Source organism: Amblyraja radiata, chromosome 1 (genome assembly GCF_010909765.2).
Source record: "Amblyraja radiata isolate CabotCenter1 chromosome 1, sAmbRad1.1.pri, whole genome shotgun sequence".
Taxonomy (NCBI): Eukaryota; Metazoa; Chordata; class Chondrichthyes; order Rajiformes; family Rajidae; genus Amblyraja; species Amblyraja radiata.
The window spans coordinates 14,224,553-14,243,769 of NC_045956.1; the positions used below are offsets into that span (position 1 = coordinate 14,224,553).

The window sequence follows — 19,217 nt, forward strand, 5'->3', positions numbered from 1 at the left end:
TTCATTGTTATTGAATGACCACAGTGGATCTACTGAGCGTTTTGATCTCATTACCTGCTTATTTCTCGACTGTTCGATCCTTATCTTGTTTGATTGCTCTGATATTGGTAGCTCGAGCAAAAGCCATTTTTTTATTTTGCTGTGTTAGTTTTTACATTGGTTTATAAGGTATGTTGAAATTGTTGCCTGAAAAATTTAAAACAATTTTATATTCAGTATTTGTTAATGCCTCAGTAGCACATGTAATAGAACAATTTTATGTCTGAAATCAAAGATGTGTACTATGCTGTATTTATTTTAGCAGATTAATTTTAGTTAGTTAAAAACGTTGCACCATAACTGATGTTAAAATAATCCAAATATCATTCTGTGCTGTGAAGTATTTATGATGAGAGAAATGCTGATGCTCTTCCTTTAATAATTGATTTTGTTTTACAGGCTGCTGCTATTTTCAATTCTGCTTTTGGAAGTTTTCTGGTAAGAGTCTAAAAGTATTTAATGATTATAAATACAAGATTTATTTTTCTTATTTAAATTGCAGTGATTATTTATTATTGAGTTACTTAATAAACAAATTCGAGATTTCTCGGATGGTTTATGTCAGGAGCATCTTTAAAAAATGACCATTATCAATTATGGTCATCTTTTAACTTTGCAGTCCGTCCTAAAATTGCCGATAAATAAAATGAAAATGTTAATGTCTTTTATTTTTCTTTTGTTTTATTTTGTAAGATTTTTTTCTAGTTCATAATGTTAAAACCTCTTCTTACAGATAGTTTGTTGGTATTATTGAATTTGAAGATGACTAATATTAATATTTGCATACCTCTGAATTGTGGCTACAAATTGATGATGCTCATGGAACATAAAATTTGTTTTTCTGTAATTGGTTAAATTATTTTTACAGAGCAGTACATTCTGCTTCTGGTTACTAATCCAAACGAATGGAATTCTAAAATGTCTCATTTATTCATTTATTCATTAATATTTACAAAGTGTATTCTTATAGTGAACCTTTCCACTACGTTTATAAATGTAATTTTGGATGGGATATCAATTGGTTATATTAGTGAAAGGACTAAGTTGAAGCATGTATTGACATTTTTATGAACATCATCAAATAAATATTTGTTACAAAAGGATTTATATTGGGAAGCTAAATCAAAGCACATGAATGTTGCAGAATAGGATCATTTAATTTGTAGCTGTATTTTGCTTATGTTTATATTTTTGCTTTCTACTTATACTAAGTTGTCAATTCTTACTCACGATCAAGAATTATATCATCCAAATCTTTTTTTAAACTGATACATGTTTAATTACAGTAAAACAAAAGATTTTCGAAGCTTTGGTATTTTAGTTTAGTGTCCTGTTTATATTTGATAGATTAATACAATTTCCATATATTTCAGACTCTTTTTGCATTGTGCCACAGAGAATTGCTCTAAGTTAGAGGAATAATTTCATTATCCATTTTATACATGCTGTTTTACAATAAAATAGATTGGAGTAAATGATTTGATTTCCCTCCTTGATGTGCAGTAATAATATTTGATGGCAAATCAATTATAGTCTGCTGAATAGCCAGCTAATAAAATTTGTCTGAGCTGTTATCGGTCTAAATTATGAACATTTTCTACATTTTAAAATATTTTTCTAACTGCTGTAGTTATTGGAATTTGCATCTGTGTTGTGAATATTACTATAATTTGTAATGATTTGAGGCAGTACGAGGAATATAAGGAATAAACTCTGATGTGAACATTAAAAATTCCAGATGCACCTATTTGTCAGCAGAAGAAAGCTTGAAAACAGTTTCAGTCCATAATCAGATGAAATCGTTTGTTTAACAATTAAATATTATTTTGTTATTTATAACTGATGCCTTGGCTTTAAAAATGTGTCTTGGCAAAATATATTTATTCAAAATTATTAATGTCATTATTAGTGAAGCTGATATTTTTTCACTCAAATGTGTATCCGCGAATACCAGCTTCACACGGGGTTTGCAATTATGAAAATTTAATTGGGGAGTATGTAAATATAGGAGTCATTTCATTTTTCTTCCAAATTTGTAATAGAAATTTAATTGGTGCGATGGCCAGAAGTTCCAACTTTATTTTATTTTAACCAAGTTGATTTTTAATACAGTGAATTACTTTATTCTATGTGAAATGTACATGCTCCCAATAATATCAAACCTGGACGTGATATTTTCAATTGGGAATGGGGGTTGTACAGTATGAGGACAAGTAACTTTGAAATGTTTTACAAATAATTATGCCAAACGTGTGAAGGATTGGATTGCAAGACTATAATCAAGTAGTTCAAAGGTATCAAAGGTATTTTATTAGTCATTCACATACACCTAGGTGTAGTGAAGTGAAATGCTTTTTGACATTTTGCAGCACACAAAAAAAGAATACAGACATAACACCAATGAGAGTCTTAAACACATAGAACATCCCCCCACAATGGCTCCCACCATGAGGGAAGGCACAATGTCCAGTCCCCAACCCCAGTTCACCCATAGTCGGGCCCATTGAGGCCTCCACAGTTGCCTCTACGGAGGCCCGATGTTCCTGGCCATTCTCGCCGGGTGATGTTGCTCCGGCGTCGGGAGAATCCTCCCAGCGGCCTGGGAACCCAGGAACGGCCGCTTCCGCACTGGAGGCCGCGGCTTCCGAAGCCGACAAGGCCGCGCCGGTTGGAGCTCCACAACTGGCGATCTCGTCGCGAGATCCCAGGCTCCCGGTGTAAAGTCAGCGCCGCAGCTGGCCGCTCCTCAGACCCGCAGCTCCGCGATGTTGTTCCCGGTGGTCTCAGCTCACCACACCTGGACTGGAGGAGAAACAAGCTGTAAGAAACAAAATATAAAGTATGTTCTTCAAATCCAAATGATAGCTGAAGTGCGAGAGAATACATTAAAGCTGAAATTACTGTCAAACAAGTTTTCTTTTCCGCCAGATGTCCTCGCATTTTTTTTGAAAATAGTATCCATGAATTTGCGAATAATGAGAATAATGGACTGTGGGGAAATTTTAGATACACGACTCCCAATCTATGTTAGGTTTCTGCAAATAAGAGATCACATTGTGAAGATTTAATACAGTATACTAGATTGCAAGAAGTGCAAATGAATTGGGAAGGACTGTTTGGTTCCTGGATAATGAGAAGGGAAGAGATACATGTACAGGTCTTGCATCTATTGCAGTTACATGGGAAAGTGCTACAAGAAGAGTAATTGGTGGAAGGGGAGGAATGGATCAGAGAGTTGCTAAAGGAATGGTGTCTTTGAAATGCTAAAGAGGAGGAGATGGCAGGGGAAGTTGGTTCCGATGGTAGAAATGTTTTGAAGCTGGCAGAAATTGTGTAACATGATCAGTTGAATGTAGAGGCTGGTGAGTTGGAAGATGATGGCCATGGAAAAGAGGGTGCAAAAAGAAGTGTGGGAAAGAGATGTAGTCAAAGTATCTATTATGTTTACCTAGTATTACAGTTATGAATTTATTGTATTATTAATTAATATGATTATTAGATATTTATCTATATGTTACTGCGTTTACAGACCTGTGAAGCTATAGCAAGTGTGCATTTCATTGTTCCATTGCCGGTACATATGACAATTGAACAGTCTTGTCTTAAGTCTTGTATATATGCCATGATGGAAAATGGTCACATGGAAGCAAGGATTATGTTCTAGGCCTTTAACTTCACCCATAGCCCAACCCTCAGTCAGTAACTCACAGGCTACTTTGCATGCCAGTACCTGTATCCGTTGCTCTACACATGCAAACTGCAAAGATTTTGATGGTTTCCTATGAACTACCAACAACCTGGGAAAAACATCCAAGCCATCGCAGCATTCAGTCACTGATGTTGGTTACCCAGCTGTACCTCAAATCCTACAGGTTGCACTGATAGGGTAGCAGACATAGGAAAAATATAACATTTTAGTTCACGATGATATGCATACCCATGTGTGTTTGATGTTTTGTATCACAGGCAAGTTGGGGAACTGGAGGGGAACCGATAACCCGGCAAGCAGATTTGGTAGTGCTACAGGTGGGTTTAAACTAGATTGGCTGGGGAGGGGGGAAGCAGGACTGAGGCAGGTGAGAGGCTGGGAGACTTTATGGTGGTAATGAAACAAAGTTCAGTGGACAGAATAAGCAGGAGTATGGCAGGCAGTGAGGAAGGACTGTTGGATTGAATTGCATTTATTTTAATGCGAGAGGTATGACTCGTAAGGCAGATGAATGGATGAAGGTAAGGCAGATTAACTTAGGGCATGAATAGGTACGTATGACTGAGATCTTGTAGCCATTATGAAAACTTGGCTAAGGAAGGGACAGGACTGGCAATTTAATGTTTCAGGGTGCAGGTGCTAAAGGAGAGAAACAAGTGGGGGTAAAAGATGAAGGAGTGTTGCTTTATTGATTAGGAGAATATGACATTACTCTGAATCACATTACTGATGGTTTGTCCAGTGAGGCTATACGGGATAGAGCTGAGAAATAAAGTGTGCTATAAACTCCTGAATAATCAATGGGAATTAAAGAACAACTATGCTAGGAGATTGCAGGCAGCTGCAAGACTAATAAGGATGTCATACTATATTAGTAAGGTTGTTATAGTGTCTCTCAGAGACCAAAGCAGTCATCTATATGTGGAGCTGCGGGAGATAGGCAATTTCTTCAATGAGTATTTTTCCTCTGCTATTACTGTTGAGAAAAGCATGAAGGCTGGGAACATGGGACAGTTATTGGAAATGTTTTGAGGACAGTCCATATTACGGTCGAGGACATACTGGACGTCCTAAGACATATGAAGGTAGATAAATCTCCGGAGCCTGTTCAGATATATCTGAGAACACTGGGAATTTATCCCTTTGGTGATCATGAGTGAAATAGATAGGATCAATGCACGGAGTATTTTACCCCGAGTAGAGGACATAGATTTAAGGAGCGAAGAGAAAGTTTTAATAGGAACCTGAGGGGAAACCTTTTTCACGCTGAAGCTGGTGGGTATATGGAACAAACTGCCAGAGGAGGCAGTGAAAGTAGATGTTATAACAACATTTAAAAAGGCATTTGGATAGTTACATGGATCGGAATGGTTTAGAGGAATATGGGTGAAACGTAGGCAGATGTGACTAGTGTAGATGGAGCTTGTTGGTTGGTGTGGACAAGTTGGATCGAAGGACCTGTTTCCGTGCTACTATGACTTTGTTATCAATTTTCATCTTTCCTTCTTCCATCCTGGGTGTTGCAAGGCCATTAACAGTTTAACAAGCTTTAAGATGTTTTTGAATCAATGGAGTTATGTACAAAGGTGCAAAGGTGGTTGCACTGTGAATTTTATAATAAGGATTTTCTGGGCAGAAGTGTGAACTGCTAGGGTTGAATCACCTGCTTCCTCCTTCAGATTATCTTAATCGGACATGAGCTCTTCACCATGTTCGTCCTGTAGGGTTCAAGCGTTGCTTCTATGCTGAGTAAAAAGCATTTTGTTTTCTCTCTTTAGTGTATTCTGAAGTATCCATTTGAATTTATTCAGGCACCTGAAACATAACAGCTCAGTCACACATCTGGTGGTAATATGGCACTTCTTGTAACCAAATTGAACTTCACTGTTAATATATCTAACATCCACCATCTACTGAGTTTGCAATGGGTGTTCTTTGTTGCTTGGCAACTATCCCATTATTCTATTTTCAGGACAGAAGAAATGTGCAGCAGAACCAAAGCATGACAGCAGCTGCCCAAGACTTTGTGTGCAACAGTAGAAAAATTCTATTGCAATTACTCACCAGCTACGGCACCTTGTTGGAATGGAAGACCTTCCAGTTGTTTAGTGCTTTCATTTATTCTGTGATTTATCAGTTCACCATGTGTGCAATCAATGATGACCTATACCTAACGGAATCCAACTATAGTAGCAAAGATAACATCTATCATTTGGACTGGCATCAAGGGTGACATGGTTGTGTGAGAAATCTGATAGGAGTCTGCCAAAACCATTATAAGATCTCACAATATTGTGGGTATTAATGTCTTTAACAACAGCAAATAGCAAGCCGCCTAGGAAGTTCCACATTTTTGCCATCATCTGATGTAGCTTTGTGTAGGAAGGAACTGCAGATGCTAGTTTACACCAAAGATAGACACAAAATGCTGAAGTATTTCAGCGGGACAGGCAGCATCTCTGGTAACGTTTCAGGTCGAGACCCTTCTTCAGACCGAGGGTCAGGGGAGAGGGAGTCTAAAGATATGCAAGGGTAAGATGTGAAAACGATAGATCAGAGCACATGATGATAAGGAAATGTAGAATGGTTCGTTGTGCGCTGAGGGGAAGGTGACAAGACGGCATACGATCAGTAATATTTAAACAGGAGGATAGTAGAATTAGTCGGAGAACTAGGATCCTAGTTAACTAACAATGAACCATTCTACATTTCCTTATCATCATCTGCCCTGATGTGTCATATTCTGTGTTATTAACTTAATGGTGCTCTTTGTCATATTCTGGATGGATGACTTTATGACATTTGTTGAACAGTCTCTTGCTGTTTTTGGAACACCAACTGGAGGGAGGAGCTGTACGTGAAGCAGATGTCCTTGTCAGATCAACTGGTGATTTTTTTTTTTTAACAAAGCATAAAAGATTGAACATAGTGAACGCAGAAGGCTACTGTAAGTTGAATGGCTCTAGCAAGCTGCCTAATGTCTTGTGTTCAATGTAAGTATCTTATGTTGGTGGTCATATGCATCTGGTCTTGGAGGCTATAAAACTCTTCAGTTCTGTTAGTGTTCTACTTTGGATGTTGGAATCTGTAACTCGCATATCATGGGGAAGCCTCGATTTTGGGACACCCAAATCCCCAGTATCATCTCTTTGCTGCTCTCTTTCCAAGAGGGAGAGATATATTTACCCCTCAGTGAATGCTGGGTGGCATAGGCGGAAATCCCCGGTGGAGGTGGGGGGGGTGTTTTGAGAGGTGGGGGACAAATCCCCCCATGTTATCTTTTCCCAGCTTCTTCTCCCGCGGTCAGGCAGTCAAACTGCTGCGTCAAGGCTCTCGATGTTGAAGCCCCCGCTGGGCGATAGTAGATCCCGCGGCCGATTTTAAGCCGCGCCGGGCGACGAAAGGTCCCGTGAACGGGCCGATTCAAGCCCCACGATTCGGGGCGGAAGAAGCTGCTGTTGTTGCTGGAGCTCCCGAAAGTCGGTCACCAACCAGGGACCTGCGAGCTCCCGATTTTACAGTCCACAGGTCCAGCGGCAGAAGCCTCCGAAGTCGAGTTGCAGCCGCAATGCCACCACAGCCTCCAAAGTCAGCCAGCTCCATGGTGGTAAATGGGTAAGGGATAACCAACCACCAGGAGACAGTAATAATGTTTCCAGCTGCAGTCTCAAATGAACCAGAAATGAAAATTGTAGGGCACTGATTTTCAGAGCCACGTGTAGCATCATGTGGGCCTGCAGCTCGTATTGCAGCATATGGAAAATTCCTGTAATCGATGATTTGAAGGAACTAAATCTCTGAACAGTCTGAAGAAGGGTTTCGTCCCGAAACGTTGCCTATTTCCTTCGCTCCTTAGATGCTGCTGCACCCGCTGAGTTTCTCCAGCACTTTTGGCTACCTTAAATCTCTGAACACCCTGCTGCTTTGAGCTATACCTGATATGTTCTCTCGACACTCCAGCAGCAAGGCCAATCAGGTCAGAGATCTTGTCTCTATCCATCCCACTCCTTCCAGCAACTTGGACATCTCTTTGAATACTTTAACTCCCTATCATGGCGAAGGCCCAGCAAAAGAGCAATGAAGTCCCCATTTGTGGCAATGAAATGACAAATTATTTATTACATTACAAAGTAATTTGCTGCATTTTGAAATGTGTTTCAGAGATAGATGCTCTGTAACTCTTAAGTTTTTACTCACTAAAATCATTTCAGTTCATGGATTACAAAAATAATGACATCAAAAAAATATCATGGTATTCAAGGGAAAAACACTAAAAATCTGTGAAAAGATAAATAGGTGTAAATTTTTCTTATGATGTTTTAAATTGTAAAATGAACCCTACCAATATTTTAAATCCAGAGAGGAATACTAAAATGACTAACTCACATTTTATTATTCTGCAAAATAATTTTTTAATCAGCATTTCACTTGAAACAATCAGCAAATCATGCCACTGCACAATATGCACACAGTAAAACTTTTCAATTGCCCTGGGCTAAGCTTGGAAAGTGATAGACCTACCTTTTACAGTAATTTTTGTTCTCTATTTCCAATATTCAACTACTGCAGTTAAAGGAAACTACAAGCAATACATTTTCTTCATAGTGAAACATTGAGCATTGGAGCTGATATTACCAGTTAACACCTATACATTCAGGCTCAGTTGAAGTGATTTCCATCTGGTGGTATCAGGTTTTTTTTTGTTGCTTATTGAACTAAAGGACGTGGAAACAACTTTATAGAATACCACATGGAATAATTTATTTTCCCCATTTAACACCTGAACCAAGGATTCAACTATGTTCAAGCAAGGAATATCAGTGAGTTAACATCTGAACCAAATGGGATGGAAACAGAGCTGTCGAACAGAGAGCATTGCATATAAATTGGTTATTTGGCCTATTTAGACCTTATCAAATTTGTGTTTGCATCTCTTTTCAACATTAACCCACTTTTGTCGTCTCCTATTTTCATCTAATTTCTTCCTAAATACATTTATGCAGTTTTCAATATCTATTTCTGATTGTGAGTTTCATATTTTGACATCACTCTGGATAAATGATACTTTTTTCTGAATTATTTTTTTATTTGTCATTTTTTAATGTTCAAGGTTCCTGATTTTAATCTTCCCCTACAGTAGAAACATTTCAAATTTCCACATGCAACTGAACAAAACCTCTCTTCATTCATTGCTCTACCTTCTCTTTCCTGTAAAATCTCCTGTCACACCAGGGAACTGAGCTTGTAGCTTAATCTTGTACATTTGGCACATACCCCTCTACACCTTTCCTATCCATGTACCTATCGAAATGTATTTTAAATGTTGTTATTGTACCTGCCTCAACTACTTCCCTCAGCAGCTCGATCCATATACCCACCACCCTCAGTGTGAAAAGGTTGCTCCTTGGGTTCCTTTTAATTCTTTCCCCTCTCTTAAACCGATCCCTTCTATTTCTTGATTCTCCTACCTTATAGCATTCACACTACAGGCATTCCCCGATTTACATAATAGGTAACTTATGTAAACTTGCATTTAAGTAAACAATTCTTTAAGCACACAGCTTTATTTCCTAGTTGCACGTTTCGGTAGTTTTGGTAGGCACTGCCGTCGGATGCAGCCGTTTCCGTAAGCCAGACAACTGCTCTCATGGACGCTCCCATGTGGTCTCTGCATCAGAGCTCCCACATGGTCTCGACGTCAAATCGTAAATTTGCATAGTGCTTCTGACTTACGCAAGGACTGCCGCATCTAACTTGGGCAAGGGTCCGCGGGCCATAACCCTGACGTAAGTCAAGAAGCGGCTACATTTATTCCCCTTGTGATTTTATGCATCTTTATAAGCTCACCCCTCAGCTTCCTGCGCTACAAGGAATTACATCCTAGCCTGCCCAATCGCTCCCTATAGCTCATGCCCACATGTCCTGGCAATATCTCTGCACCCTTTTCAGCTTAATGACCTCCTTCTTTTAGCAGGGTGATCAAAATGAACAAAATAATCCATGTGCAGCCTTAGAACAGGAGGCACAGAAATCACACATGAAGGACATCCCCAGAGTTTTGTCAGAAACATAAGATCCTAACTTGCAGTCTCTAGACAACAGAGTACTTTCAAAGACAATCCGTTTGATGTGATATTTGACAGGATGACTTCCATCCATGCATATGGGCCTAGACTGCTCAGAAAGTTCACTAAATCTGGCAGCCTCAGAATCATACCAGTAGTGGCCACTGATCCCTGCCAAGCATAACAGATTGCTGCCCACTGCCAAATTACAGATCTCATTGAGTTCTATGTTCAAAGAGGATTATGTTCATGTACTTTGAATTCCATGCGGAGACGGAATTCTGCATTAATAAGTTAAATCAATAAATAAATATATTCTTGACTGACATAATTCTATGAGAACATGGCTTATTGTCTATTTATAGAAAATGTTTATTCAGCAGAATTCAGTGTTACATCTATAGGTAAAAGAAAGTTCAAATAGTGAGGTGGAGTATAAGAATTAGGATACATAGCGTATGAGAGTTCTGTGCAAGAGTCTGAGGACAGTGAGGAAGAAGCTGTTCTTGAACCTCATGGTACATTCATTCTAACATTTGTATATTCTGCCTTACGGGAGGGGGTAGAAGAAGGAATGACCGCGGTGTGAGTGGTCCTTGATTATGTTGATTGCTTTCAACATCGAGGTAGTATGAAGTGTGGATGAAATTGATTGAGGGAGGCTAGTTTACGTGATGCCCAAGGCTGCATCCACGACTCTCTTCAGTTCCTTGTGGTCTTGGATAGAGCATCACCGTACCAAGCTGTGATGTATCCATATAGGATGCTTTCCATGGTGTATCTCTAGGAATTGATAAGAGTCACTGGGGACATGCTGCGTTACTTATGAGGAAGTAGTGGCAGGGGTGCACTTTCTTGGCTGTTTTTTCGATTTGGTTGTAGCAGGCCAAATTATTGGTGATATTTATACCTAAGAACTTGATGATCTCGACAATGCAGATTGGGATGTGTACTCCCCCCGCCCCTCCCTTCCGCCATGATTTGCAAGGGTCTTACCTATGAATAGATGAGGCCCTCACTCATGTCTCCTCAGTACCCCGCAGCTCTGCCCTTGTCCCCCCCTCCCCCTAGTCGCAACAGAGTCCTCATAGTCCTTACCTTCAGGTCTACCCCATCAGCCATTACATACAACACATAATTTAACGAAATTTTCACCATCTCCAACAGGATCCCAGCACTGGTCACATCTTCCCATCTCCACCACTTTCCGCCTTCCACAGACCTTTCTCTCCACAACTCCCTAGTTAAATCATCCCTTCCCACCCAAACCACCACCCCTCCAGGTACCTTCCCATGCAACTACAGAAGATGCAACACCTGTCTCTATACCTCCTCCCTCGACTTTGTCCAGGGACCCCGACAGTCCTTTCAGGTTAGGTAGAGGTTTACCTCCTCCAACTTCATCTACTGTATCCGTTGTTCAAGATGTGATCGTTTCGCTGAACACTTATGCTCAGTCCGTCTGAACCTACCTGATCTCCCGGTTGCTGAACACTTTAATTCTCCTTCCCAATCCCACACAGACCTTTCTGTCCTGGTTCTCCTCCATTGTCAGAGTGAGGCTAAACGCAAATTGGAGGAACAGTATATCATATTTCACTTGGGCAGCTGACAATAGGCAATAGGTGCAGGAGTAGGCCATTCGGCCCTTCAAGCCAGCGCCACCATTTAATGTGATCATGGCTGATCATCTACAATCAATATCCCTTCTCCTCATATCCCCTGACTCCATTATGTTCAAGATCCCAGTGGTATGAATATTGATTTCTCTAACTTCAAGTAACCCCAGCATTCCCTCTCTCTCTATCCCTCCCCCCCCCCCATCCAAGGCACACTAGCCTCTTGTTTTTACCCAACAAACAGCTAACAATGGCCTATTTCCTTTATCAACGTTACTTTTTTGCATATTTTTCATTCATTGTTCTTCATCTCTCTTCATCATCGTCTATATCTCTTGTTTCCCGTATCCCTTGTATCCTTGGAAACATGGATACATAAAGGATGACTATAATAAACTAATTATAAGAAAATAGCGTCTGAACTAACCTGACACTAAGATTGAGTAACAGAGAGGGTTGATAAGAGTAGGAAGTAGATATTCTATGCACACTTAAAAAAAAAGATAAAATGCCACATTACAGAGCATAATATTAAAGGAACAAAATTAACTTAAATATGTGATGGGTCGACAGTGATAGTGAAAAGAAGTGATTGGAAATGATACTGAAATAGAGAACTCAAGTGTATCAACGTTATGCTCCTATCTGTAAATGTCCTCAGTTAGAATATATGATAAATTGGTATCAATCTTGGCAACATAGTAAAAAATGAATGCATTTAGATGTAAGATTTGATCTTTTGTTAGTTAAAATCTACTTTGGGGTCAATGATTTAACCTGACACTAAAATGGTTAGAATATGAACATAGAACAAACAGTACAGCACAAGCACAGTCTCTGCCGAAGATGATGCGAAAACCAACTGCCTGCACATAATCCATATCCAAGACCCTATCCAAAAGTCTCTTAAATGCCACTATCATATTAGTCTCAACCACCACCCTCTGCAGCACGTTCCAGGCACTCACTGTGTAAAAAATCTTGCCTTGCACTTCTCCTTTAAATTTTCCTCCTCTTATCTTAAAGCCATATCCTCTGGTCTTTTTTTTTCATTAAAGGTTCTGACTGTCTATGCCTCGCTTAATTTTATATCAGCAGATAGAAGCTGCCAGCAGATTAATGTTGACACACTTTTTTACCATTTTCGTACCCACTGGCACCGCAAAGAGACGATTATTGATGGATTCATATTTGTTGGTAAAGTTTCTGTTTGTCATTAATGGCATATGATAGGAATTATCTTTTTCTCTTGTTCATGGGCTTGGAGAAGTGTCATTATGCAATTTGCTATTTTATAACAGCTTTAAATCAGACTTGGTCCATTTGGTCACGATTTTCGATTATTTTAAGCCTTGTGTTATATCCCTGTAATGCCCTGTTAAGTTTCTGTCTATTCTCTAATTTTAGAATTGTCCAATTTATTACATATTGCATTGACAGTTTTTTTTAAATCAAAATTCAATGTTGCCCCCATTGTATTGATTGATATGCTGAAAACACCCAGACTGCTCACCTGTCAGTATTTTTTAAGTTAACTTTTAATCAAAACTTGGTCATTCCCTACGACTTCAGTTATATTCCTTCTTGATATAATTTGTCTTGAAAATAACAAATAACTGAATAGGTTTAAGCCTGTATTTGTCACAGTTTAAACTCCAAATCATCACGATCTGGAATAATTTGATGACTGTAGACAAATCTTTAAATTTCTGCAGACAGCTTTCTGCGGGGTGGGGGAGGGGGAACCTTCAAAACCTTCATAACTTTTGTACTTTTTCACTGATCGGAACAAAACGTATTTGACTTGCAGCAGAGGAATAGATAGATAGATAGATAGATAGATAGATAGATAGATAGATAGATAGATAGATAGATAGATAGATAGATAGATAGATAGATAGATAGATAGATAGATAGATAGATAGATAGATAGATAGATAGATAGATAGATAGATAGATAGATAGATAGATAGATAGATAGATAGATAGATAGATAGATAGATAGATAGATAGATAGATAGATAGATAGATAGATAGATAGATAGATAGATAGATAGATAGATAGATAGATAGATAGATAGATAGATAGATAGATAGATAGATAGATAGATAGATAGATAGATAGATAGATAGATAGATAGATAGATAGATAGATAGATAGATAGATAGATAGATAGATAGATAGATAGATAGATAGATAGATAGATAGATAGATAGATAGATAGATAGATAGATAGATAGATAGATAGATAGATAGATAGATAGATAGATAGATAGATAGATAGATAGATAGATAGATAGATAGATAGATAGATAGATAGATAGATAGATAGATAGATAGATAGATAGATAGATAGATAGATAGATAGATAGATAGATAGATAGATAGATAGATAGATAGATAGATAGATAGATAGATAGATAGATAGATAGATAGATAGATAGATAGATAGATAGATAGATAGATAGATAGATAGATAGATAGATAGATAGATAGATAGATAGATAGATAGATAGATAGATAGATAGATAGATAGATAGATAGATAGATAGATAGATAGATAGATAGATAGATAGATAGATAGATAGATAGATAGATAGATAGATAGATAGATAGATAGATAGATAGATAGATAGATAGATAGATAGATAGATAGATAGATAGATAGATAGATAGATAGATAGATAGATAGATAGATAGATAGATAGATAGATAGATAGATAGATAGATAGATAGATAGATAGATAGATAGATAGATAGATAGATAGATAGATAGATAGATAGATAGATAGATAGATAGCCCATGGTACATCTGAAGCATCTTGTGATAAGGTGTAGGAAAGAACTGCAGATGCTGGTTTACATCGAAGGTAGACACAAAATGCTGGAGTCACGTAGTGGGACAGGCAGCATCTCTCGAGAGAAGGAATGGGTGATGTTTCGGGTCGAGACTGAAGTCGGTCTGAAGAAGGGTCTCAACCCGAAAAATCACCCATTCCATCTCTCCAAAGATGCTGCCTGTAACTCCAGCATTTTGGGTCTACCTTGTGATAAGGTGTGTTATTTGTACTCCTGTGTGAAATCAGTCATATTATCAATAAACTCATTAGAAGCATGTTAATCAATTGAGTAGGTTGCTTGAATAGAGATAATAGACCCAGGCAGATTGAGTGTCTTGCTGCTGATAACAAGAAGATGCAACACAGTTCAGTGAATATTGTAATAACAATAGTATTTCTTATTTATCCAGATAACTGTTTGAACAAATTAATTAGCAATTCTCTCTTTTATACCCCAAATTGGCGATTAAATAATTTACAGCAATAATGTAGTCATTCTATTTTGTTTTTTACAAAATTACTTCACTAAAAACCAAATATTAAGGCAGTTTGTGCGTGTGTGCGCGCGTGCGTGTGTGCGCGCGCGCGTGTGTGTGTGTGTGTGTGCGCGCGCGCGCGTGCGTGTGGGTGGGTGGGTGGGTGTGTGTGTGTCTCTCTCTCTCTCTCTCTCTCTCTCTCTCTCTCCACGTGGAAATCATCCAGGTATTTTCAAACACAACTGCAGAAGATGCAAGTATTAATGCTGTCAAACACAAATATTGAACTGGAGAGGAAGAACAGGAATTAGTGAAGCCAGGTACTTTCACAAAAGTTTCTAGACACCCACTTGAATTGCCAAGGAATGAGGGCTACAGATGCTGTTAAATGGGATTAGCAGAAAGGATACTTGATGGTCAGCATGGATATTTTGCGCCAAATGGTTTGTCTCTGTTCTGTTACTTTCAAGTATTCATTTAGTATATTGATGCAATAGCTTAAAAAAAGTGGCATTGGTGTGGACATTTAAATGCTTTAATTAGAATCTTAAAAGAGTAAATCCTTTCATAAAACTTGTAGGATATTAGTCATACTAATACTAATTATGCAAATCGCATCTAATTTAAGAGTGTACATTTAATTAGAAAAGCCTTTCATTATCAAAATTTCAAGGTATCATTTAGTTAGGAACAATTATGTTAATTGGATTTAATTTACATGTACAAATTAGGTTGATTACAAAAATAGGCTTCTATAGCACAAAATTGATATATTTATCATTTTCATCAATTTTGTGAGAATTTCTTAGAAAGGCTTGGAATATTTTTGTATGTTTTAATACGTGTATGAATAAAAGAAGTTCTGAATGATACGCTTTTTCAACTTAAAAAAAAATCCTTTAAAATGTTTTTCTTCTATTTGCGCTTAAGGTGAAGAATGGAAATATTATGCTTTAGACATGTGTCGGCATAAAACATGCTCAGATCATGTGTTGAAAAGTGCTTGTACTTCATTTTTTGTTGTGGCTTAATTATGTGAAGTATAATTTTTATTAAAATTAAGTATGGCTAGTAATTTATTTACACTATTTTCTCGACAGCATTAAAGCAGAGATTTGCAAACAAATAATGGCATCAAAAATACAAAATGCGGATACTGTTATTTGTTTGCAAATTCCGGCTTTAATGCTGTAGAGAAAATACTGTAAATAAATCATAATTTTAGGAAAGACATAATACTCAAAATCTTGTATCAGATGATATATTTATTTATAATATAAGGGTATATTATATAACTGATGTTATACATTATAAACTGTATTAATTACCTTGAACATAATATAGGCATGGTGAACAGGACAACATAATGCCATAGTCAAAAAGAGGATCAAATTGGTCACAGACAACTTTAAAACCAATAGCTTTCCCTCAGTTATGTGTAAAGTAATGAATTTGAAATTGTTCCATGCCTGGAAATACTTAATAAAGTGGTTAACCTGCACATGCACCTCTTTAAATATCATCTATTTGGTTTTCCCGATGTAGCCTTTTTTACTTTGGCGAGATCTAACATTCACCTGGTGACCATTTCGCCAAACACTTGCACTGTGCATCTAAGGCATGCTGCATCTCCTGATTGCTAACCATTTTAACTCCCCTTCTTCTTAACACACTGACCTTTTTGTTCTTGGCCTTTCCCATTACCACGGTGCCGCCACATCTCGCCCAACTCCCCCCCACCCCTCACATCAGCATGCACCTATTTCTCCTACTATCTCCTCTCATCCTGGTCCTTTCCCTTCCTTTGTACATTCATTTCCCAACTCCAAGTCCCTCATTTCCCCTTCATCCCCCTTTTTCCCCCACCCTGTCTCATTCCAACTATATCCCATCCTCTGGTTTTACATTTCATTCCTCTCCTCATCTGACATCCTTTGCCTCCTTTTCATCTCCAGCCTTTGTTACTTACTCCACCTATCTGGCAATCAAACCCCTCTTACCTGGATCCACCTATCACTTGCCAGGCTTTGTCTTGCCCCCGTCTCTCTTTTACAGCTTTCACCCCACTACTATAAGCCGTCTGAAGAAGGGTCTTGACCAAAAACATCACCCTCCACAGACGTTATCTGACCCGCTGAGTTCCTCGAGCACTTTCCTTTTTACATTAAACGCTTTTCAGTTCGATTCACATTCAAGTAGTGTAAATGTAACTATCATAGAGGGTATTTGATTTTTTTCCACCCAGAGAGGGATCAAAATCTGGAATGCACTTCCTTGGTAGATGAGGTTGGTACTCTAACAACATTTAAGAAGTATTTTGGGGAGCACTTTAAAAGCCATGGCATGAAAGTAATAGCGAGTGCTGGAAAATGGAATTGGTGTGGGTAGATAATTGATGGTCACGAGTGAAAGGCGGGCCCAAGGGCCTGTTTTAGTATTGTACGAATTGATGACCATGATTCTGACTTTAATAAGCATTGCCCTCTGTAGTCACCTATAAAGAGCCTCAAGTTGATTTTTTTTGATTTTCAGTCCTGGGATCATCTATTTTACAGCAATAATTAAAAGGAAACCCCTCATAAAGGAGCTTATCTCCTCCAGATGAGAATCCCCACAGTGGAGCAATGCACAAATAAATCTTGACATGGTCACAAAGATTGTTATGGAATAGCACAGTATAGCACAGAAACAGGCTCTTTTGGCCTAGCCTCAAACGTTCCAACCACAATGCCTATTTACACAAATCCTATTAGCCTGCATTAGTGCCATATCCCTCTATGCCTTTCTTATCTAATTATATGTCCAAACACCTTATCGATTGTCCCTCTCGCTATCAACTTCATGTGGCAGCTCGTTCCAAATATTCACCCTCTCTGTGAAAACCTTACCCCTCGGTTCTCCTTTAAAATTCTCCCTTCCCACCTTAAGCCAGTACCTTTGAGCCCCATCCCCGACCTCTACCTCCGTTACATTGACGACTGCTTTGGGGCCACCTCCTGCACCCACACACAACTGACTGACTTCATCCACTTCACCACAAACTTCCATCCGACACTCCAACACACCTGGACCATTTCCGACACTTCCCTACCATTCCTTGACCTCACCATCTCCATCGCAGGGGACAGACTTCTGACCGACATACACTACCAACCAACTGACTCACATGGCTATCTGGACTACACGTCTTCTCACCCTGCCCCCTGTAAAGACTCCATCCCCTACTCCCAATTCCTCTGCCTACGCCGCATCTGCTCCCAGGATGAGACGTTCCACACCAGGGCATCGGAAATGTCCTCATTCTTCAGGGAACGGGGATTCCCCTCCGCCACCATAGATGAGGCTCGCACCAGGGTCTCATCCATACCCCGCAACACTGCTCTCTCTCCCCATCCCCGCACTCGCAACAAGGGCAGAGTCCCCCTAGTCCTCACCTTTCACCCCACCAGCCGGCAAATACAACAAATAACCCTCCACCATTTCCGCCACCTCCAACGTGACCCCACCACTCGCCACATCTTCCCATCTCCCCCTATGTCTGCCTTCCGCAAAGACCGCTCCCTCTGCAACTCCCTTGTCAATTCTTCCCTTCCCTCCCGTACCACCCCCTCCCCGGGCACTTTCTATTGCAACCGCAAGAAATGCAACACCTGTCCCTTCACCTCCCCCCTCGACTCCATTCAAAGACCCAAGCAGTCGTTCCAGGTGCGACAAAGGTTCACCTGTATCTCCTCCAACCTCATCTACTGCATCCGCTGCTCTAGATGTCAGCTGATTTACATCGGGGAGACTAAGCGGAGGTTGGGCGATCGTTTCGCCGAACACCTCCGCTCAGTCCGCAATAACCTACCAGAACTCCCGGTGGCTCAGCACTTCAACTCCCCCTCCCATTCCCAATCCGACCTCTCTGTCCTGGGTCTCCTCCATTGCCAGAGTGAACAACACCGGAAATTGGAGGAACAGCACCTCATATTCCGCCTGGGTTGCTTGCGACCGGATGGCATGAACGTTGAATTCTCCCAGTTTTGCTAGCCCTTGCTGTCTCCTCCCTTTCCTTAACCCTCGAGCTGTCTCCTCCCATCCCCCCGCCCTCGGGCTCCTCCTCCTCCCTTTTTCCTTCCTTCTCACCCCCACCCCCCATCAGTCTGAAGAAGGGTTTCAGCCCGAAACGTCGCCTATTTCCTTCGCTCCATAGATGCTGCTGCACCCGCTGAGTTTCTCCAGCATTTTTGTGTACCTTCGATCTTCCCGCATCTGCAGTTCCTTCTTGAAAACATTAAGCCAGTACCTTCTAGTTCCAGACTTCCCTGCCCTGGGAAAAAGATTCTGACTATCCTATCTATGATTTTCTAAACCTTTTTAAAACATCATGCTTTAGCCTTCTACAGTTCCAATGAAAATACACCAAACCTACCCGATATTTCCTTATATCTACAGTCCTCCATGCCATACAAGTTCTTGGTGAATC

The 19,217-nt window shown here is 39.6% G+C and overlaps 1 protein-coding gene across 4 annotated transcripts in view; it reads left to right on the top strand.

Moving 5' to 3' along the window:
- slc10a7 (solute carrier family 10 member 7) overlaps nucleotides 1-19,217 on the top strand; it is a 153,251-nt gene that overhangs the window by 50,682 nt on the left and 83,352 nt on the right. For 3 of the 4 annotated variants that reach the window (XR_004411398.1, XR_004411395.1, XM_033017893.1), the window contains one exon: nucleotides 439-477. Coding sequence is in view for 2 of the 4 variants with exons in the window: in XM_033017893.1 (XP_032873784.1) it covers nucleotides 439-477 (39 nt within the window). In the remaining 2 variants the exon portion in view is untranslated. Of the gene's footprint in view, nucleotides 1-438; nucleotides 478-10,050; nucleotides 10,059-10,541; nucleotides 10,549-16,704; nucleotides 16,843-19,217 lie in introns of those variants that run through there. The other variant, XM_033017904.1, reaches the window with a different exon arrangement.